General features: G+C 43.9%; 1 protein-coding gene across 1 annotated transcript in view; it reads left to right on the top strand.

The window, feature by feature from the left end:
* The first annotated feature begins 234 nt into the window (after positions 1–234).
* The window catches only part of LOC119464295 (forkhead box protein F1), a 56,200-nt gene continuing 32,163 nt past the window's right edge, over positions 235–24,271 (top strand). The window contains exon 1 of the mRNA XM_037725206.2: positions 235–1,789. Coding sequence (XP_037581134.1) covers positions 640–1,789 — 1,150 coding nt within the window. The 5' untranslated portion in view covers positions 235–639. The remainder of the gene's footprint in view (positions 1,790–24,271) is intronic.

Consider the following 24,271-nt stretch of genomic DNA (forward strand, 5'->3'; position numbering starts at 1 on the left):
GACTGCTCTGTGTGCGCCTATTTTTGCAAAGGGCTGGGCACTGCTGGCTCTTGAGCCGCAACGGCAGCAGCGGGGCAGTAATTGGAGGTGTCAGTGACTTTAACGCGAAGTGTAGCCGCAGCGCGGTAACCGGGGAGACGGCGTCAGCGGCGGAAACCGTCTGGGCCCGCGCAAAAGCAGGCACGCGACCGCGGCGGCGTGGGGCAACTCGCCGGCGGCGCGCCCCGCTCAGCGCCCTCCCCCAGGGGCGTCCGCCCACTCGAGGGAGACGTTCGGGCCGTCCTGATTTACGATTAGCCCCGCAACCAATGTGGGCAAGGCCCGCCCCCGTTGCTCTTGTTTTGCTTGCCCGTTCTCTCGGGCAGCCTCCCCCGTCCTCACTGCGTGTTAGAGCGAGACAAGTGCGCCAACCGTCAGCTGCCTCGCGTCAGGGCTCTCCCCTCGAGTGACGCAGTAGAAGTGCGTCCGGCGGTTTCGACCTCGCGACTCTCCGGTTTCGGATAGCGCGCCCACATTGCGACAGGTGCGAGAAGCAGAAGCAACAATGGTCGCACGGTACCGCAACGTCAGGCCCCCGGTTTCGTGAGTGAAAGTTGGTGAAAGCAGTGGGAGCAGGCGCTGCCTCGCGGCAGCCGCAGTATGAAGATGGTCAAGGTAGAGATGCCAATGCCCAACACAATGGACAGCACCCACAGTGTAAACCAGCTTTGTGAGCACACCCGTTTGGACGAACTATCCATCAGCATGCCTGCTGTGAGCACCACAAACAACTGCACGTCGAGCAATAACGCCAGTCTCAACGCCTCCACTGAGCCCGACTCTGAAGACAAGGTCGTGTCCACAACAAAGAAGTCTGGAGCAGGTGTGCGGAGACAAGAGAAGCCCCCGTATTCGTACATCGCCCTCATATTTATGGCCATCGAGAGCTCCCCTGCCAAGCGAATGACTCTCAACGAGATATACAACTTCCTTCAACAACGGTTTGCCTTCTTTAGGGGACCCTATCAAGGCTGGAAGAACTCGGTCAGGCACAACCTTTCCTTGAATGAGTGCTTTGTCAAGCTGCCCAAAGGACTCGGACGGCCAGGAAAGGGCCACTACTGGACTATCGATCCCAGCAGCCAGCTCATGTTCGAGGAGGGTTCCTTTCGGCGGAGACCCCGAGGATTTCGGAGAAAATGCCAGACCATGAAGGCTTACACAACGTTCTACCCAACGCCTTCTAGCGCAGGTCTCCTTCCTCCAACACCATACGACCTGCTCAGCCAACAGCAACACCAAGCCGGTGTCCTACAAAGTCATGCTCAAGTTGCAACAAGCCACCACCAAGCCTACATGTCCACCGACCCACAGTCGATGATGCCGTCTTCCACAGCGGCGCTGGCTCCCACGTCTCACTGCAGCTTTGCTTCTACGGGGCAGAACTCACTTGGCCCAATGAGTCACCACTACTTGGCCAATTGCTCACTGCCGCAGCCCATGACACCCATGTCCAGCGCTGGCTCTGGTGATCTTCCCTTGAACTCGTCCATGTACTCTGCCGCGGCTCCGAGCATCTCCATGGACACTATGTCGGCGGCCTGGAGTAGCTGCCCGCCGCACCCGAGCGTGACGCATAGCTCACAATACATCAAGCAGCCCCCGCCTAGCCCCGTGCCTAGCCCGGTGTCCCAGATGCAGAGTCTGCCACCGGACCTAGGCCCTATGTCTTACTCCTCGGGATCGCCAAGCATCCATGGACAATCGCTGTTAGGAAACACTGCGGACAGCATGGACATCGCTTTAGCAGGTAAGCCGCTTTAGAGACACGCTTATGACGAACGCAAAAGTGGAAGTCTTTATAGCAGCAACAAATCACTTCTGTGCTTTCTGCAAAGTATAACCTTTAAGAAGATATCAAACAGTGCCGATATGAAAGGGTGGAACGTTCTTATGTCACACCACAACCGAAACAACCATTGCTTACTTTTTACCTAAATTAGACATTTGTATAGTAGTTTCGGATATGAACGTAGGTATAGTTCTCGCAGAACCCATTGGGTTTTATCCAATACACTCCGATGAAGCAATTTATGGTCCTGATTCGACCACACCGAACTCCTGCAGGAATCTGTCTGGTCGGGTCAGGAAGAGCATGCTTAGGAAAGGACCAAAGAGATGAGTTAAGAACTGCTTTGTCTTCTAGTTAATAGCATAGCTCTAATGATTTCAATAGAAACGAATTTTTGGCGTTTGCCTGTCATTAAAAATGTAAATTTGACAGTCATGTCGCTCCAACGCACACAAACAGTACCCTGTGTGTCTGTTTAAGAAATTAGCAGAAAATGAAACGTCGATATTGATTGTGTTATTGTAGAGCTTTTTTTCTGCGCAAAAACGTATATCTAGAGATTATTTTGCTTATTTCACGATGTATTCTTATACTACAGTCGCCTTGATTCACGTACAACTATAGTGGGATAACAAGGAACGAAACTGACACGTAGATAACTTTTCTTACTTCTTACGTTAATCTATGCATAAGAGGCACCTCTAATAGATATGCACACTAGCGAAAAAAAAGATAAAAAGTTCTGCCTGTGTTGTTCTGTTTTGTTCTGCCTCTTTCAGTCATTAAAACATTAGGTTACAAATGTATTAGGTTTAGTTTGTCTTCGACCTCTTTTATTTTTTATTAGAGACAAACGACAGCGCTTATTCTTTATAGATATCTGTAAAGGGGAACAAAAAGAAAGTGTCGAAGGACACACGCTTTGTCTCCATGTTTGCGTGCCACTTTTGCGTCTTCCTTACTTCAAGTGGGCTAAAACACTCAATTGCACTGTGTTATATTTGGTCATAAGACACATTATTCACATGCAAGCTCCTCCTCTTGCCCTGTGATATCAAATAGCGACAGACATACACGAGGGGGAAGGCTTCTGGGAATGCCCTTATGAATTGTAAACTTTACTGCATGGTACTTTTTAGAGTAGCTTAAAGCAGGTCTCGTTGTCTCTGGGCTGAAGATTTTCTGTAGCGAAGCCAGATGGTGGTCTCTTTTGAGTTAGTAGAGGATACACTTCCTACATAAGTGATGAGATGTGGTTGGACTTACGAATCCTGTGCAGAGGCCAGCTAAAGCATAGTCTCCATAGATGAGTTGAAGCACGGCTGGAGAGATGTGAAAACACACTTGCCTCTTGGAGGGGTGCTTCTCCGCTGTGTGTCACGCGTACAGCACATCTCCCTTGCCCTCCAGTGCTTGCATCTCGACATCTTCCTGTTCCCATTGCACTGTATCTTCATGCGATTCTTTTACAGGGTTGGGTGGCGTTTTATTTGATGTGCTGCGTCTCGTCTCAACTGATAAGAGCTCAGATAATATCAATTGTGCCGCTTTCTTTCCGAGGCACTCACACTTGTGTCACCACTTGCGACGACGAAATTCGGCAATCTTAATGCATCTCCTTATTCTTTCCTTATCCCAAATCCTACATGCACGATATAAGCCAAATTTACAAAGTATAATTATTTGCATGTGACCAGTGTCGCAGACGAATTTATCAGAAAGATGAAGCACAGAGTCCTTGGCGCGCCTGGTTCTTGGGACAAGATGTAGGCGGGTAACTGGTTTTTCTGTGCCTATATTTCGAGGCGTACCTCACCCATTCTCTTCTAACTTTTCCTATGCGCCCCTGGTTATGGCACCAACGACACCATAGTGTACAGCATGAGAAAAGTTAAGACATAAATACCGCGCAATAGTCACTGAGAAGAATCAGTCAAACAAATTTGATGTTACTAAAGACATAAACGTAGACAAAACACCTACCCTCTCAAGGTGCAAAATTGCAAATAGGTTAACATCATGGAGCGTAATCTGCAGCTATACGTTAGTGGTGATCTATGCTCAACAGATGGTGCTCGTAAAGCGCCTAAAAATTCTTTCCGAGGGAATAGGAGCAAGGTGAAACGTCCGGCATGAGTAGCTTAGTGCTATTTCACCACCGCAGCTTAAGAGGGAGACAGAGAGAGAGACAGAGAGGTATTTATTATGCGAGAAAAGCTAAAGTGGGTCTGAACCGAGTTACAGAGCTATAAACTTGATGCTTCATTTTGTTTATTTTGTGATGAACAAATTTTGTAAAAAAAATGAAATCGTAAACAAAACAAAATCTTCTCCATACAGTCGGTAGATTTGAACATTTCTTTTAAATGCAACAAACCTCATCATATTTTAAGCAACCGATCGTGAGCAAACCATTTCTCATTTCCCATGTATTTAGATAAACGCTCTTGAGGTAAATAGTTCGTTACGAGTTCGTTTATGAGAAGGCTGTCATCGAGCTTTCGAAAGCAGTGCCGCCCTTTGCATATTTTTCTTATGAAGTTCAATGCTGTTGCTCTTAGTATGGAGAGCAGAATGAAGCTGTGAACAATTTCTAAAGCATAATGCTCACTTGCCTCCTAATCCAGGAAGAACTGAACAAGAGTGGAAAACTGTGCCTTCTTAATTTTCCCAGCGACGAGAAAGACAAAGTCAATTAACCGCATCATTATGGACAAGAATTAGAGAGGTAGAAACATATTCATGAAACGGAAGAGTTCAGAAATATGTCCGCGTTGATCTGACCCCCAGTATTAAATTTGCTGCATCTCTAACGCTTCACCTGAACTCTCCAGCATGAATGATGGGAAAACAAATAAGGCGAGATAAAATTGAGCTAGAAACCTGAACACTGTCCTTTCAAATTAGCTTTCGCTGTGACTGGCTGGAACTGTCAATGTGAGCGTTGATCGAAAAAATAAAGAACAACTTATTATGCTTCATCGAAAGGAAATGCACTGAACAAAAACTTTTGCTTGAGTATTAGGAATTAGTCAACAAGTAATTCTCTTTTCGTGGTATGTGCGTTAGGTCATGGAATACAGTACAATTTTCAAGATAAGCCGCGTATTATTACTTACTGGGCCTTCTCCTTTGTTACCATCCTGAAAAAATGATCGTTTGTACTTCTGCCACTGCAATTCTTAAAAAAATAAGCTCGGGAGATATTAAAGTTTAGCAGATTCTAGTTTTATTGCTGGTGGAAACAAAACCCAACGCAGGTTCTGAAATGAACAAACTTTAGCCATCAAGCTCTGCTTGAGAAATGTGTACATGTGTGATATAAGTTAAAGGAAGCCTAATTTCATAGAAAACGTTATTTTTATTTATACATGTAACGGATGCGTTTATTTATTTCAACAGCCTCTTATTTATTAATACCATTTCTGTTGTTTTGAACCATGCGGTTAATCATTTGAACGAGATGTTGGTACAGTCCGTAGATATGAACATTTCTTTGAAATGCAACAAACCTCATCAAATTTCAAGCACCCGATCGTGAGCAAACTATTTCTCAGTTCCCATGTATTTAGATAGGCGCTCTTGAGGTAAAGAGTTCACTACGAGTTCGTTACGAGAAGGCAGCGTAGGGTAATGTAGGGTTATTCCAGCTACCGCGTAGGGAATTTTTTTAAGTGGTTGACAACACTTTCGGACAGCTTTAGCTTCATTGGATGCCAGCTTTTTCGTTCCACATAGTAAGTGCTCAGTGCGTCACTGAAAGTGTCGAACGTGCAATAACGCCATCATGTCACTTGGTTGTCGTTTTGCGGCAGGTCATCTGTTTCCCGTAAGCTGAACAAGCACAGTCCTGTGGTACTGATTTGTTTTGTTCTGTGAGACGTTCGACGCATGGTTACATATTATATCGACAGAGGACTAAAAGGCAGCCCATGTGGGCGTTCTTTTTCTGAAAACAGTGGAAGACAGAACATGCTGACAAGACGTTGTCTCTCCGAGGATTTCTGAGAAAATGCCATGGCATACGCATATAGACAGTAGTCACGAAGACGTTGTGTATGATTGCGGCCAGATCATTTTAGCGTTGTAGGGTATTCAGGGCCCGCATTCACGAAACTTCGCTTACGTAAGATCGTTTCCTTTTTGGCCGGTGTCTGGGCGTCTCTCACTCATGATAGCAGTTAGCATGCTAGAAAGATGATCGCTGCGGCAACAGCCAGTTGCGGACGGCACCTACGTACAAGAAGCTTCGTTAATACGGTTCCAGTTATCGCTTAGTCTGAAGGCGGTAAACTTACCTCTCTTGGCTATCTTCACTTCCAAATGCGCCAAACAACGTGAAAGACGAGTGCGTGAGCATCATGATCATGCTTCATCGCGTGAGTGATTGAATTTTTGTAGGCTACGGCGAGGACCATTACAGGAAGCTTCACATCTTAAGAACTATAGATGCCATGTTTTCCATTAAAGTTTCTTAGTCACACTGTGAAGGTTAACCCTGCCGTATCTGATGATGATTTGTTCTTCCTTCTTAGTAAGGCATCTCTCGAGATTTTATTGTGGGGCATGAATATACGTTACGTTACGCCATGCCTCATCACTGTTATCTTTTGCTCTTCTTATCCCAAGAACTAGATGGGTAGCAGGAGCTGAAACTTCAGCTCACCAACAGCAGCGCCATGACACACCGCCTAGCGAGCGGAGGAAACAGTTTTCATTAGCACATACTGCAATTTCGCGCGAACCAATTAGCGCAACGCTCATGGCCATTGAACGTGCTTGACTGGACGCCTTGAGAAGCAAACGTTTATACATGTTTTTTTTTTTCTTACTTCGAACTCTAACTTTTTAAAAGCACAAAACATTTTGAATTGCGTCGCTACAGATTAGGTATCTGCTGAGGTGGACATCATTTACAAGAAAAAGCAAAGCAATTCATTTATAAATTAAGCTAATTGCATTATTTACTTCCTATCTACCAACTTTACGGTGCATGTCACTTGCACATGCACTTTATGTCACTCAGGATAGCAAGCGACATGATGGCGAGGGACACGGCAACTGAACACCTTCTTCCACATTTATGGTAGCAAATTGAAAATTCGTCTGATTCATCTCCCTATATCTTCCCTTTTATGTTTCTCTTTCTTTTTCTTTGAAGGCTAATCGCGTCAGTTGTCGCATTATATTTTTTCACATCGTTATGCGTATTTTAAAGAATCCCGCTGTTGCTCTGAAATGCCAGCATTCATTTGTCACTGCCGAACGCCAACAGAGTGTGGTGCTCAGCAGTAATAAATGAGTCCGCTCTTCCCCATGTTTTTTATCATCACATCGCTTCAGCCGGTGCTAGCAAACCTCTCTGGATCGGGAGAAAGGAATACCACTACGATACACCCGCATTTGCTTAAAATGGGACAAGTAAGTTTCACGTTTAAGGAAGCTTGGGCGAACTACCTTATGTTCAGTTATACAAAAAATATGCAGTTTTATTACGCGGCCACCATGCTTGACACAAGGGAATTCTAAATATACACTCACAAGACTGTTGAATAATTGGACTTGAATTAATCAAACCAAGTTATCTCCTTTAGTGCACGCAAGAAATATTTGCTGTCACAGAAGCGTTTCTTAACTGTAAACGTTATTTTCTTATCTTTAGCGAAAGAGCCACCTTAATGAGTGAAAGCGTTCAAGAGATCTAATACGTGGCTATACAGAATTATTTGGTCGAGGAAAAGCCTTCCTTAGCACAAAATTCATACGGAAGGAAAGAAGACGACAGGGCGCAGAGCTTTGTCCTGTCGCCTTCTTCCTTTCCGTACGAATTGTGCGCAAAGTAAGGCTCTTCCTCGACCAAAGAATGTTTCAGCAACCAGCCCAAACAGCTACTCTGTAATGGAGAATTCTCAGGAATCAAACCGTCGCTGAAGACGAGTGCCAATCAAAGGCAGATGCATGCACCATGCACCTGCCTGACATGCTTCAATGGCATAGCTTTTTTTTTTTCTTTTTTGTCAACGCTGCGTTTCGTTTCTGCCTCATTATTTTGTTATTCTTCTTTCATCAGTTTCTTTAGCCTGCGATGACTCGATGGTGTAAGCCGAACTGACCTTATTTTTATAGTCTACCTCATCCATAAAAATCCAGAGTGAAGAACCAAGAAAGCCGTTTAAGTACAATTTGCAAATCACGCGTAGTACGCTTCTGTTTTTCTTTGTCTTAATCTGAGAGGTGAACATCCGTGCTAAGAAAAACTACGCCTTTAACATAGTGGTTATTTCTAGCACTAATAATGCGGCAGAAACAAGCTGCAGGCCTGACGCGAAGATCAGGCGTCGCAGGGTCCAAGAAGAATTACTACCGTTAAGCCTGCTGCACATGATGTAATTTTCAACGCACCGGAAGAGCGATTTCGGTCTCATGCGACGGAAGTCTTAGTCCCAGTTGTGGACCCTCCTGCTTCTCTCTGCGGCTGCGACCAACCGGTTGGTCGCACGTCGCACCGATGGCAGCGATCACTGCGATATTTTGCCGCAATTGCGCCGAGACCCGCGAGAGCGATTTCGCGGTTTGTTTTGGGAAATGGCGTCGGTCCCTCAACGCAACGTTTATAGATACTTTTTTTATTTATAAACGTTGGCACAACAAGCCATGAACAGTGTATTAATTGAGTGCACCCGTGGATTGCGTAAGCCGTTCGTAACAGGTTTACAGAAGTTAATTGACAGTTGCGTGAAAGCTCAGCCTCATGTCGATTCCAACAAGTGCATCGGATCTGCATCATATTTTTTCCGATGCTGCTGGCTATCTTGGTCGTTACTGGGTGGCCATATTTTGTACATTTCTAGACAAACTTGAATGAATGACTGCGGTGTAATATATTTAAAGCAAAACGCTTACATCGCTGCAAGTACAACAATTAGAACATGATACAAACACATGCGCATAATAAGATGCACACGAAGGCTAAATACGTGCACAGACGGAATCGTACTTCGGTCGAGTTGGCCGCCATCTATTGTAAAAATAAAAAAGCCCAGGCCAACACTGCAATGAGACCGCGCATGATCATGCCGCTTGCCGGGTCCATGGGCTATAGTAGACAGCATACGTGGAACCTAGCAGTTACCTCGAGGCAGCAGCTGCGGACGCTGTTGCATTCCGCAGCCGGCCGCTCAAGTGTAGGAGTGTGCTTAATTGGGCTGGTTGGTCCATGATGAAGTGGGTTAAAACAGTGTGAAGGACAGGACGAAAGCAGAGACGACGTACCAGCGAAAGCAGAGATGACGTACACAGCGCTGGTACGTCGTCTCTGCTTTCGTTCTTTCTTCGCGCTGTCTTTATCCCCTGTATCACTCAAGTGTGTTCAGTCTGTACTTGTACTTAGGCACAATTTTTATTGTCTACATCTTAAAAAATTAATGTGGTCTCCTCAGAAATTTCACAATGTGCAGATTCTGAAACTTGCAAAGGTAACCAGTTATATTCTGTTGTTGTTCATGAAGAAAAGTCATATAAAAGCTTGTAGGTATTGTTAATGCTTAACACTTTCCATCAGAACAATATGTAGTAGGCTATTGACATTCAAGCAGCTTTTCAACAGCAAGAAAAGAAATCAGTTTCCCCTCTTTTTAGCATTTCACGTAGGCGATTCATGCAGGCATAACCATTTGCTAATACAATCCGTTTGGGAATACCAGATTAGATTGTACCTTGACGCTTTCCTTGCACTTTCTTATTTTGGTCGAACAACCTTGTTTGAAATGGCTCTTATTAGCATGCTCTAACATTGGTCTAATACAAGTTAAGTACACGACTAGCTTAAACCTAACAGACTGGGATGCTTGCTTTAATTTCAATTAAAGGAACCATAACATCTGCTCCAGTTGCATATGTTTTTGGTAATCTGGGGTTTTCAGGCCCCACTGTAAGCTAATGTGCAGAAGAAGGTAGAAGCAAACGCATGTCAACGAGATTGTCCAATAGTTACGATAGCTTCCTACTTTACGCTTGCCACTAAGAATACAAAATTCTAGCCTTCTATTTTGTTATTAAAGAAACAAATGTACTCCTAAGAACGTACATTTATTGTTTGCCGTGGGGCTGCGTCGCCGCGCTACGTACTGCACCACATTGATTTAAGCTTCTTGATGCAGATTCACAGTATACTAACAGCGCGAGACACAGGACCGGAAAGTAGACGACGCCCATGTCTGTTAGAATGCTATGATGCTACGTACACGAGTTACTGCAGCACCTACAAAATTTGTGGTGTCGGCTTTTACGCCTTTCAAAATGTTCAGAGAGGACTTCTATACATAATTACAGCACACATGCCGCGATGGAGGAACCAGGCTAGCACTAAGATTGAAGTTCACAACACAAATTTCATTGCATGTTCAGTAAGCACACCCATATCATTTGCCGCTTCCTTCAGGGGCACGGCATGAGCTTTCGGGTTGGTGCAAGAATATGGCTAGGAGCAGGCACTGTTTATGCGCAATTACGAGAAATATGCACACGTCGTTTCTTCCGAAGGTGACGCTAAGCACGGGCAGCGCGAGGGTCTCTCTGCGCTGACATGACGACTTCGCTGCAGCCGAATTCCGAATACTGCTCACGCCATGAGGGTAGCTGTTTGGGGTTTTTGATAGGTCCTCTTGTAATTTGTTGCAGCGCAGGCAGAACGACGCGGACATAGAAGGCACACGAGACCACACACAGCGCTAAACGACCACCTGCGAACAGCTGTTTACGTCTGCCATGTCTCCTCGCACTGAACTCCAGGAACCGCTGTTGCGCACTCCAAAACTAAACTTCGAAGCGTTTTTAAATTACAAAATACGCGTAATATTTGCTCCTATTAAAGATAGGGCAATAATACTGTAACAGACAGGTTTTTTCATTACATTTGAAAAATTATGCGGCGTATGCCACAAAATCTGGCGGCGTCGGCTGGTGCGACGCCCAGGTTTGGGCGTCGCACCAGCCGCATTGTTGAAATCGCAATCGTGTGAAATGAGCCCTCTAAAAATCGCATTGTGACGCATGCGACTGCACCGATTTATTTCACTTCAGTCGCAGCCTTTACGCGACGCTAGACCCTAGTCAGGCCATGATTTGTTGATACTCTATAAACATACAAACAATATATTTGTAAAAGAGTCCAAAGCTTCGGAACACGCAAAAGCACCTATCATATGTCCCAAGCGCATGGCATTATGTGTAGTGCTCTACAACATATTCCTTTGCGTATAAGGTCGCCAAAAGAATATTAACATGTACCCTGACCGGAACTTGTCATGTGGTTGAAATAAAACATGATTCCAGAGAATAAGCACGTAAAGGCTGGCTAACGCCATGGAATACGCCAGGAGCTATCAAGTTTCTTAATGAGCAAAGCGAAAATCACGTCATATACCACGATCGAGCGAATGCTGTGAGACAAGCTAGCATTTATATTTATTTCAAGCACTAGTCTAATTGAGATATAGTGCATTCACCAAGAAAGTAAAAAAACAAAAACTGAAAAAAAAAGCGTGCACCCCAAACTTTGAGTCATGTGGCTTACGCTCCCTGCTCATCCACCATACAGCGACATTTACTATACCGTTGAGAGTTCAAATTTCTAAATACCTAATTAGCAGCGCCACATGCGAAAAAATAACATGTGAATCCTGGAATCAAACCAACGGCAAATATTTGCGTTCACAAGACTTTATACTCAGAAGCGCTCCACCACCGCCTGCATGGTAAGCTTTTGCCACCCGATAGGTTTATATATCTGCGCTATTGCGCCAAGTTTTGTGACAGCTAGCGTTTTGAAAACTGCGATTTCTATGTAGTTTGTCAACACGCCGTTCGAAAAAAAAACAGTCCGAGTCTCTTGAGTTACACAACCACTCTCAGTGACAATGCACGAAGTATATTTGGCAAGCATCGGTCTTTTAACTCAAGAATTCCCTTAGACTCTCTTAGCTAGAGCTTCGTTCGGGTTTCGGGAAAAAAAAACGTTCAGCCGCAAGAAGCAGCTCCACTGCATGCGTTATGGGCTAGTAGGTCTGTAGAACCGCTTCTTTTGAGTGACTTCCCGTTAGTCTCTTGATGGGCGACTAAATATAGATTAGTCCCGACCGCTAGTGGCACTGAATTTATTATTGCAATGCATGAACTTAGAAATGAAAAGAAAGGGTCTACGTTGCTGTGGCTTGGCTCCAGGAAGAATAAACCGAAAGACCAGAGATCCACAGTAGTCATGTTACCATTTGTGCATGACAATCAATTTCGTCGAATAATTTTTAATAGTATATGCATGCGCTCCAGCAACGAACGAAGGTTTTAAAAAATGCTGTTATTGAAAATGGAAACGTAGTCTTACCTAGCAGGTATGCGAAATACGGCTGGGGAGCACGCAATATCAGGAGATGGGCTGTAGACGCGTTCCTGCACGTCGTGCAGGCGGTGTCCTCTGATATCCTCTAAAACCGCAAAGGTTCAGTTCCACACTTATGCCGATGCTGAAATTCCAAATAATACACACCACTTCAATATTGTTGACAAGCAAAAGTTATAAGAAACCTAGGGGTATTCGCTGATAAAGTAAAACATGCATGGCAACTTAGGCACCAGTTAGCACAGTCGGTCTCCCGCTATGTCTCCCGCTATGTTGAAAACACCCGCTTAGTTACGAAAAGGGTCGGATAACAGGCGCAAATATTCGGTGCAGTAAATCTGCGGATTTGTTTTAGATGTGCAATTGAATGGTACGCTTTAAATGAGAAATTTAGTTATGGGACTGTGTGGGCACTTCACACACACACACAAAAAAAAAGAAAACTCTCATGTTATCCAGAATGCACGAGTTAGACATGCATGCAACCGTCAGCTCTTTGCGAGTGTCATGCGAATCCTCAATAGCTTGCGATTGCAAACTTGCTTTACGCTCTGGCCATGCTGCACACTTATTGCTGCATCACTCGCTCGGTCATGTTGGATACTCATTGAAGACGTAGCTCGCCCGCTTTATTGTGCTACGAATTTTGTGTTCTTGTGAAATGTGCTGTAGTAATAATTAAAAATACCTATATTGAAGCTTGCGACAACACGTCAGAAGCTAAAAATGCGAATGCAATTGGCGGAATGCAAGTCTAACTCACTACCCTAAACCGCCTCTGAAAAGCACAGGGAAGAAAATGAACGACAAAGAATTTCCGCTGACGTTTGCGGAAAGATCAGCAATCCTCTCTAGGTAAGAATAAACGTACCCAATATCCTTCGCCAAGAAACAAATGCAGCTTAATTTAAAATAACTAGCCTGAACTACAGCTTCAAGAATTAAAACATATAAGTCTGATCAACGCGGTGTAAAAATTAATATATATGAAAACTGTTGATTTCTGCGTGTCATCCCGCGGCATGCAGGACATGAGCGTGCAAAAGTTAGCTTCCAGAAAATTTGCACGGCACAGTCTATTTAAGAAAATATACGCGTCCTATTTTGCGTCTCTTGAAGGGAAAGAAAATGGCAGGGGTCGGACTATAGATTTATTCACATGATACACCAAAAATAACTTATTAAATAACTTCAGATAAAAATACAAAAGATGGTGAGCAAAGTTTTCAACATCTTTGAGGATGACGAAATTAAAGACTGAATTTGTTTCACATCGGGAAAAATTCGGAATCTCAAGTTGGAGTGTTCAATTATAGTGCAAAACTGTACGCAATAACGTAAATCACAACGTAGAACGAGCACTTTTACGCAAAGAGCAATGAAGTAGTGCCAGCAGTGATTTGTGCATTTCGTTCCAACGTCTGGGGCTTTCGGCAACAGAAGCATTATAGTTCGCCTCGTAAAGCCGACCTTTCGCCATCTCTTCTGATATCGGTCTAGAATATATCTGTGGACTAAAGTGCATAAACGTCCTGCGAACATATACACATTTTTCTGCTAATAAGCGATTCATTTAGGCCATTTGCAGCGTTTTGGAATATAGGAATTGTTTTAATTATAGCGGAAATACAATTGGTCCGAATATTTCAGACGTTCTCTATTGAAATCAGGGCAAATGTGGTTAATAATGATAAAATAGCAACTAAAGAATGTAAGTCATATTGGGGTGCCAAATGAGTGTGGACAAAGCACAAGCCTACCTTGTTGCAAACTGCTGTTCCTTCGACTGTTCTTATCTTCCTGTTTACTTATACACGGTGTCCCACGTAACTTTAGTCAAACGTTAAAAATATGCAAATGCCACGTATGTGGACAGAACCAAGGTAATCTTGTTTGCCGTCGCTTGGAGATACTCAGATAACTTTTTTTGAATACCGGCTAAAAACATAATTAGTCTTAATTAATTAATCAACTTCTCAAATAATATAGTTAACTGAAAAGTGTCAATGAGAAAATTGTAGAGCAACATGAAAAACTCCCGATACAGCTTTCTGGTGCTCAAAACGTGCTAGATATAACTGTTTTTCCGAGCGTTAAAGAAGCCCGCGGATACACGCTATTTGTGCCTCGAGCGGCCAGTCATGCGGCAATTCTGCGTGTAGTCGCGGGCTTCTTTACGCTCGGGAAAACACTTTCATCTAGCAAGTATTGAGCAACAGAAAGCTGTATCGGGAGTTTTTCATGTCGCTCTACAATTTTATCATTGACACTTTTCTCTAATTACAATATTTGTTACGTTTATTAATTAATTAAAAATATGTTTTAGGCGGAATGCAAACAAAAATAATCCGAGTATTTCTAAGCGACGGCGAACTTTACCTTGGTTCTGTCCAGCGGCGTTGCATTAATATTTTTAAAGTTTGGTTTGACGGACCTACTCGACGGGAAGAAACGTTACTATGGCGCCTGCGAATAAAAACTTTTTTTTTCTGAATATCTATTTATTCCTAATTGGAATGGCGGAGAGGGCCAATTGCAGAACAAGCGGCCTAGGAGGAAGAGAGGTAGAGACAGGGAGGTTAGCCAGTGCATAGTCCAGCTTGTTGCTCTGTACTGGTGTCGGAAGGGGGGGGGGGGGGGGCGTAAAGGACAGGGGAATGAAATGATGTGGCATGAAGAAACCTTGAAATACCTCCTGCGTGACTGTCCATAACACGAAGATGGGAGGTTGGCCCTTCCAACAGTTTTAGGGCACTTAGACGTCAGGCCTTCAAAAGAGAGGACACTGCGACCGCGGCCTTGTGCGGCTGCGATGTGCAAAGCCACAAGAGTATTGCTCCGCTTGACACGCGCCAGTCTATATAACCGCCTACGATGAACAGAACGATGAACTCTTCATCGCGTGGCGTCCGTGCATACTGTGAACTTCTCTACTCATATTTCATTCCCCTTTAAAACCCCAGTACAGGGCAGCCAACCGTGCTCAGCCTGGTTAACCTCCCAGCTTTCTCTTATTATCTCTTTCTCTTTTTCTCTCGTGACGTAGCTGTAGTTTCCAATATTGCTGTAGTTTCCCAAAACTCCGGCTCGACGCATGACATTTTATTGAGCTGAATATTTCTGGACTGTGGCCGCATGCGTTTCCGGCGCAGAAAGTCACAAAAAGTTTGGTGCAGTATTCAGTCGACGGGCCTCAGTGGCCTGCCGTGCACAACAAATTTTTGCCTACCTACTTTTCCTTTCTCTCTGTCCTTTACCATCTCTTTTTTAAAATTTTTCGTTACCTACTGCACCCATAGAACACTTTATCTCACATGCTTTGGCTAGACCTCCATGATTTGATTTCTTTGCTTTCTCACTCTCTCGCCGCATTCACAAAACTTCTTTCGAAATTTCCATGCGCTATTTTCCATCACTACAGATGAGTGATGCCTGCCCAAACAACTTAATAAGGCACTTAATAAGGGGCAAAGTGGCTTCTGCCTTGACTTGCATATATCTATATAACCAAAGTGGTGGCGTGGAGCTGAGGTAGAACACCGGGCTTTTAATCAGAATGTTCGGATCCTCCTCCAGTCCACGATATCTTCAGGCATGGAGTGGCGCCTGAGACCGGCAAAAAAAATATATATTGCCGAGAGCTAGTGGGGCTATACTAATCCAGGTGCTAGCAAATTAGGAAGGCCCACTAAGCTTCAATAATGACACTCTCTCACCAGAACAGGAATTGGCCTCCCTGGTGCAGTATTCGGACGCTACCTCCCTCGTGACTCCTGCAATTAATCCATGGCCCCAGTCCCCAGCGGCTGCGGAGCACCTGACCAAGGCGGCGGTCACACCTTGGACGCGGCAGAGGGTGCTAAGAATCTCTGGGTCCGGACAGTCCGCCCCTGGAAACTGAACCTGGCAACGTTCAACATGCGCACCCTCTCGAGTGAGGCTAGCTTAGCAGGGCTGTTTGAGGAATTATCAGGCATTGCCTGGGATATTATTTGCATTAGCGAGGTTAGAAGAACCCGTGAGGCGTATACAGTGCTGACTAACGGCCACGTCCTCTGCTACAGAGGTCTTCCAGGTAAGAGAGAATACGGGGTAGGATTTCTAATCCATAAGGACATAGCGGGCAACATTGATGAATTCTACAGCATTAATGAGAGCAGTCATCGTAATCAAGCTGAATAGGAGGTATAGAATGAAGGTAGTACAAGCCTACGCTCCAACCTCCAGCCATGATGATGAAGAAATAGAACAGTTTTATGAAGATGTTTAATTAGCGAAGAGAAAGGTGCAAACTCAGTATACTGTAGTCATGGGCGACTTCAATGCAAAAGTGGGGGAAAAGCAGTTTGGTGAGCAAGCAATTGGCAACTACGGCTTCGATTCTAGGAACGCTTGAGGAGAGATGTTGGTAGAATTCGCGGAAAGCAATAGACCCCGAATAATGAATACCTTCTTCAGGAAACGCCGCAACAGGAAGTGGACCTGGAAAAGCCCTAATGGAAAAACAAGGAATGAAATAGATTTCATGCTCTCTGCCGATCCCAGCATAGTGCAGGATGTCGAAGTGTTAAGTAGGGTAAAGTGCTACGACCATTGGTTAGGGAGGTCTAGGATTTCTCTCAATTTGAAGAGAAAAACAGTAAAATTAGTCAAAAAGAAATAGGCCAACCTAGACGCAGTAAGGGCAAACGCAGACCAATTCAGGCTGGTGCTCGCAAACAAATATGCAGCTTTAGAACAGAAAGATGGAAATAACATAGATGCAATGCATGAAACCGTAACTAGGCTGATCTCAGAAGCAGCAATTGAAGTGGGAGGTAAGGCACCAAGGCAACCAGTAGGTAAGCTCTCCCAAGCAACAAATGCCCTAATAAAAAAAACCACAAAGCATGAAAATGTCAAACTCAAGAGACCACGTAGAACTCGCTGAACTGTCAAAACTAATAAGCAAGAAGGAAATAAGGGATATTCGAAATATAACGTGGGAAAGATCGAGGAAGCAGTAAAATATGGACGCAGCATGAAATCAGTGAGAACAGAAAGATAAATTGGATGGGAAAAGCAGGGAGGTTAACCACAGTGAGAACAAAACTTCGCATAGGAAAAGGCAAGGTGTATGCACGAAAATATAAGCAGGGAAATATCATTAGCATTTTTGATGATATATAGTAAAAGCAGCAGAAGAATTCTATACCGACCTTTACAGTACCCAGAGCAGCCACGCTACCTTCATTCGAAGTAGTTATGAACAAGATACAGAGGCTCCTTCTATAACTATAGCGATAAGTTAAAAAGGCTTCGCAAGACAAGACCCGAGGAAAAGCGGCAGGAGAAGCTGGGATAACAGTCGATTTAAACAAAGATAGAGGAGACATCGTGCTTGAATAGCTTGCGGCCCTTTATAGGCAAAGCCTCACGACTTAAAGTGTACCAGAGAACTAGAAAAATGACAACATTATACTAATTAATAAGAAAGGAGACGTTAAAGAAATGAAGAATTATAGGGCCATTAGCTTGCTTTCAGTATTGTATAAAATTTTCAAGATAATTTCCAATTGAATCAGGGCAACACTTGACTTCAGTCAACCAAGAGAACAGGCTGGCTTCAGGAAGGGATATTCTACGGTGGATCACATCCATGTCATCAATCAGGTAATCGAGAATTCTGCGGAGCACAATCATCCTCTCTATATGGCTTTCATAGATTATGAAAAGGCATTCGATTCAGTGGAGATACCAGCAGTCATAGAGGCACTCCAAATCAATGAGGACAGGAGACTTACGTGAATATGTTGGCGGATATCTGCAAAGATTCCACAGCTACCTTGGTTCTCCACAAGAAAAGTAGAAAGTTACCTATCAAGAAACGGGTCAGGCAAAGAGACACAATCTCTCCAATGCTATTCACTACATGCTTAAAAGAAGTATTCAAGCTCTTAGACTGAGAAGGCTTAGGAGTGAGGATCAACGGTGAATATCTCAGCAACCTTCGGTTTGTAGATGGCATTTTTCTATTCAGCAGCAATGGGTACGAATTACAACAAATGATTGAGGACCTTAACAGAGAAAGTGTAAGAGTGGGGTTGAAGATTAATATGCAGAAGTCAAAGGTAATGTTCAATAGCCTGGCAAGAGAACAAGAATTCGGAATCGCCAGTCAGCCTCTAGAGTCTGTAAAACAGTATGTTTATCTAGGTGAATTACCACAGGGGACACTGAGCACGAGAAGGAAATTTACAGAAGAATAAAATTGAGTTGGAGTGCATACGGCAGGCATTGCCAAATCCTGACTGGAAGCTTACCACTGTCGTTGAAAAGAAAAGTGTACAATAATTGCATTCTACCGGGGCTAACGTATAGGGCAGAAACTTAGAAGTTAACAAAGAATCCCTAGAGCAAGTTAAGGACAGCACAAAGAGCAATGGAACGAAAAATGTTAGGCATAACATTAAGAGACAGGAAGAGAGCGGTGTGGATGGGAGAGCAAACGGGCATAACCGATATTCCCATTGACATTAAAAGAAATAAATGGAGCTGGGCAGGCCATGTAATGCGTAGGGTAGATGACCAATGGACTATTAGAGTTACATAATAGGTGCCAAGAGAAGGGAAGCGCAGTCAAGGACGGCAGAAAACTAGATGGGGTGATGAAATTAGGAAATCTGCAGGTAGAAATTAGAATCAGCTAGCGCAAGAAAGGAGTAACTAGAGGTCGCAGGGAGAGGCCTTCGTCCTGCAGTGGACATAAAAATATACTAATGATAAGGATGATGATGTAATCAAACATCATTGACAAATCTTAGCACCAACTGCACTGCACGACTCAGAACTGTTTGTCTCAGAACTGCTTACGCGAAGCACTTCCTATATAAAATTAAGCGTCCTCTACAGCGCCCATGAGACCCTTTTATCTGCGCTGCGGCAGTATTGTGCTCATGACCCCAGGAAACTTCTGGTCATGCATTTTAGGCAACCAAGTTCACCAAGAAAAATTAAGAAGTCTGTCCCGTAGTTTACTATAGGCACGTGTTCGTGACGTGATCAAAGATAAGGAATCGGCCACGAGCACCGGGCTCATGCATGTAGCTTTATTGTTGTATTCGCAGTAAAATTCACTTCTCAGACACTCCAACTGGTGCCAGCATGAGATTTCTATATATTGATAGACTACTGTAACATAAGTTGTAATTTTTACCCAACAAATTCCACGGACTGTTCCAGAGGGCTTAACCGGAAGTCTTTTGGGACCATTGTGTGTAAACATACAAAGGGTGCTCCGAGAGTGAACCAGCCGAACACACTAGGTTTGCAGCTTCGTGTGATGCTATTTCGCAGGAAACCATTACTGCGCTTGCTTCCCGAGAGCCGAAGATTTCTGCACTGATGATGCTGCATCTAGCTACGAACACAATGATGTGGTGGATAGAGATATGCAACATTTGTAGTCACTTTCAAGCGCCATGGACACAGGCGTTTATTGTAGCCTTGATAAATCAGCGTATAGCGAAGCCCAACGTCCGTCAGGTTGTCGGATGACGTCATATGCGATGAACTTTTTGCACGATTTGTCACTCAATATCGGCCCGTCAATTAATACGAGATGCTTAAACACCAAAATTAATATTTGGTTGCATAACGTTACAATGTAATTGGAAGCGCATTAACCAAACGAGCTAATTGCGAGGTAACCTATAAATACTTTGCGCGGCATCAAACCATGCCCGTAAAAACTGAAAACAATGTACAAGTGATTACTGAATTTCAGAGATGCAATGCCTAATTGCAGCTATAATAAATTGCCACTCGGAGCTGCATTTAATAGGAGCAGATTTACCTTCACGTCTTCAAGTACCAGGAGCATTATTGTTTTGCATTACGTTGAACTGCGCTCCAAAAACAGCAGCGTCGCCATATACGCATCTGCACCTGACTAAAGTGAAAGAATACTGCTTCTGTAACTCGTATCACAGCCTAATATTTTTGTATGACATTTCAAAATTCAAAAAAAGCGAAAAAACTTGGCAGAAACTTCTTTATTTTTTTTCTTTGTTCTTAAGGGTCACTTTCTTGAGTACTTATGTTATATGTAGTACTACATAGTTTACTTCTATACACATGTAGTTCATTTCAGCATTGGGAGAATGTTTACAAAAAAAAGGAAAGTTTTACGTGTTGGAGGAAGCTCCCCGCAGTTGTTCAAAAATAATAATAAAACAGAGATAGTGTAATATAAATTATAATTATAAAATCCCCACCTGGACTCGATGACAATAAGGTAAAGTAATTTTTGCCATTCAACGTTCGTCGTAAAGCCTAAAACCAACGCAAAGCCCTCCGAACACTGATTTAATTTGGGGCCCTCCTCCGCGGTGAAGTGCGCTTCGTCTGAATAACGGCTGCAAGCAATCTGATGAGCACATGAGTGTACATTTTTTGCCATTTATATTCAGGGACAACGTACGTTACTTACTATCACATGCTGGAACATTCAAATTAATAATGGAACAGTCACTGTTGCTGCAATACGTAATTCGCGACGCTATGTGTATACGAATAGGTTTATCACTTGCTTTGTCATCGTATTAAGCATTTCGTTCCCCTTCAGAGATGAGAGTGCATTCTGCATGCATGCGATGATGAGGAAAATATAGTCCGCCAGTGATCGCAGCACAGAACAGCACAATTTTGTCAGAAAACACGTACCATGGGACACGCAAGCGGCGCACCGCGGAACTTTTCTACTACTATAGTTGCTCCAAGTCGATAATGAGCTTGAACACGAGGGGTGACTGAAATGTTTGGACTTTCAATGAAACTGAACAAGGTAACAGACTTTTTATGCCCTATTTCTTCGACATGATTCCCCTCAAACGCAGCATATTTGCACTAGCAGCGTTGCAGCGCACTGACGCCTTTGGAAAAGAACTCAGCAGGTTTTGAGCCGCACAGGTGTTCCATGGCATCAATGACGTCATTATGTTCAGAAAACGCTGTCCTGCAAAAGCTTCTTCATTTTGGAAAAAGACGGAAGTAACTTAAATTGTAAAGTTTAATGTGCTGTTGTGTCTCCCTTAATTGCAAGGTGGTACGTGCGAACACTTGCCTATCGAGTGCGCAAAGCAGGGCCTGAGTCGCGAGCAACGATTAATCGGCGGCGTCACCTCGTCAGCCTCGTCCTCGATTGTTCACTAAAGCTCCGATAAATTATAAGTCCCGAAATGCACAGTGGATAGTGAGGGGTGCCATAGTGGAGGGCTCCAGATTATTCTGACCACCTGATGTTCTTTAACGTGCACCTTAATCTAAGTACACGAGCGTTTTTGCATTTCGCCTCCATCTAAATGCGACCTCCGCCGCCGGGAATCAAACCCGCGACCTCGTGCTCAGCAGCAGAATGTCATAGCCACTTAGCCACCGTGGAGGGTAGATGGAAGCTCGAAGGTGCCAAATATAGAGATTAGGTGGGTGGCGAATGAGCTTGAATTTCACAATAATGTATTGTGCCACGGCAACCACTTAGGTGCAGCCGGGAGCGCTGTCTTGGTGGTAGACAACTCCTTCCATCAGAAGTTCTGACCCTTTTTTATTCAGGTTTGCTGCCTCACACGTTTCAAAAAAAATCGGTGAGACTTGTCTCAAGATTTATGTCGATGTTAATGCGATTAACAATGAATTAATGTAGCGACACACCAAATTGCCAACGCCGAAATGTCTTTGCAGCTGGTCTCCTCTCTAACGCTTCCCACTACACACGCTGCGCTATCTATCGGCGCCACCCTGAAGTCATTGCATGGTGCGGGTTCGATTTTTGAAAGGCCCTACCTGTCTTAAGTTTGGTGAATTTATAGTCGGCAATCTTCCGTAATCATGTTCAGGACAATGCATACGTTTCCCTGGGTGTTGGCAGTCGATGGCCTCCTCCTGTTCGGCTCGAACAATTTCCCTGCCACACTTAAATTCTTGCGCCCAGCGTCCGATTGGTACGTCAAGAAACACCATCACATAAAGTACGGAACGTGTTGTGGCGGATTCCGAAAAGCGGCAGTTCTTTAAATCTATTTAATCACGACAGGTGCTCAAGCTTTTTCTGAGTGAACAACAGGTGCTTCACTTAGGCTACTTGCAGGCCTTCAAGAAATGACATGAAAATGCTTAGAGACATGAACAGGGTTAGTCGTTGCTAGCCTTACATGTTTCGTGGATACGTGTTATGGTGAGTTACTCCTTGCTCCTGCTTCATGGCCATCCAGCCTCCACTCAAGGAAGGCTCCGATTGCTCGTGGCAAGGAGCCTACGGATATGCTTACGGGTACCGCAGCCTACTTCGAGGGACCTGGTATAAGCAGATGCTCGACAAGCACCTTTGCCAGTACTACGAGCACCGTATGATGATCGTCCTCTACCTGGGGAGCTACTACAACGGACTAGCACTCGCCTTCAGGATAACTTATCAGCATTCGGAGTAACAGTACTGGTCTACATACGATGGTCACTATCAAAGCCATCTTGGACACTGCCGTCACTGCCGTCACTGAGCGTTATTCTTGATATAGACGGCATGCACAAGAAAGATGACATGGCGCCTCTCATGGCCCTATAACTGGTGTTTTGGCATTTGTATACAAGACACATGCATTGGAAAAATACAGGTATATACAAAGGAATCATGTATTGAAGAATTTTCGGCTTCTGCATTTTCACACCGGAACATGGTGAAAAACGAATGCAAAACTGTCACATTGATATCCAACGACATCGGATCTACATACAGTTTTGAAAGGATGAAGTTTATCTGCCAAATAAGAGAAGACATTGTGTCATTTGTACTGAAAGCAAATTGGTGCTTCTAATCATTATGAATCTAGGAGCAGCTTATAAAAACAGAGAAATAGTTCGCTGCACTGCACATACCGTGGAAAATGCATCAGCACAGGGCCATAATATCGTATTTCAGTGGGTGCCCAGCCACATCAGATTAAAGGGCAATGAGGAGGCCGATATACTCGCCAAAAAAAAGAAGCCCTCAACGAAGGAAATCATCGTGCAATCCATATATATATATGTCAAAGTCGGATATCCGGAATGTTATAAACGTCTACCCACGGTTCTGTGGTGAAGGGGTTCGACAGTGATTAAACGAAACAATCATTGTTATATGACATTGGCTCACAAAGAGTATTCAACATAACAGCAGATCTATGTAATTCACAGGCTTCGACTAGAAATGGCATATACAAACAGTTTTCTGTACAGGATACGCCACTCCACATTTCCTGAGTGTTACTACATGTACGATATGCTCATGAGATTGAGAACGTATGCCAGGTTCTTCTTGAGGGCTCAAAATAAACCGTGGATAGAAAAACGTTAACGAAAAAATTAGGAAGTTTGGACAAGCGCCCCTTTATAATGCAAAAAATACTTGGACCGCGGTCAGAAAATCCTCTATAGCAAAAGGCTAAGGTATTTTTTAAAATACTATTTTAGTGAACCCATACTTAGATAAGCGTTTCTGTTCAGTTATATATGAAGTTACGCGCTTATGCTCGGTACTGTGGATGTAACCTGAACGGATATGTGTTTGGACCTACGATCCATTTAGTTCGTGGAGGACTCTTGCTTGCACCTATGTACAAGGACTACAAAATGTGCATAATATTCGGGTAGCGACATGAACGGACGTTAGCGAACTCGTCATTGAGATGTTATCTTTATTGATTTCATTTTTATTTTTCATTCATTTATTTATTTTAGCATTGCCGTTTATTTCTTTATCTTTGGCTGCATAACATAGATAAATGGAGTAGGCTCCAAGGTACTCTTTACCTCAGCCTCTCCACAGCAACCCCTGTATAACAGAATAGAACAGACCAGGACAGAACATGACAGGTTTTACGTGGGAAAAAAATGCCATTTCAGTATAAGACACGCCGTAGTTAATTATGACCACTTGGGCTTCTTCAGCGTTTACCAAAATCTCAGTACACGAGCGTTTTTGAATTCCGCCCCCACAGTACTGCGGCGGCCGTGGTCGGGAATCGAAT

This window comes from Dermacentor silvarum, chromosome 1 (genome assembly GCF_013339745.2).
Source record: "Dermacentor silvarum isolate Dsil-2018 chromosome 1, BIME_Dsil_1.4, whole genome shotgun sequence".
Lineage (NCBI taxonomy): Eukaryota > Metazoa > Arthropoda > Arachnida > Ixodida > Ixodidae > Dermacentor > Dermacentor silvarum.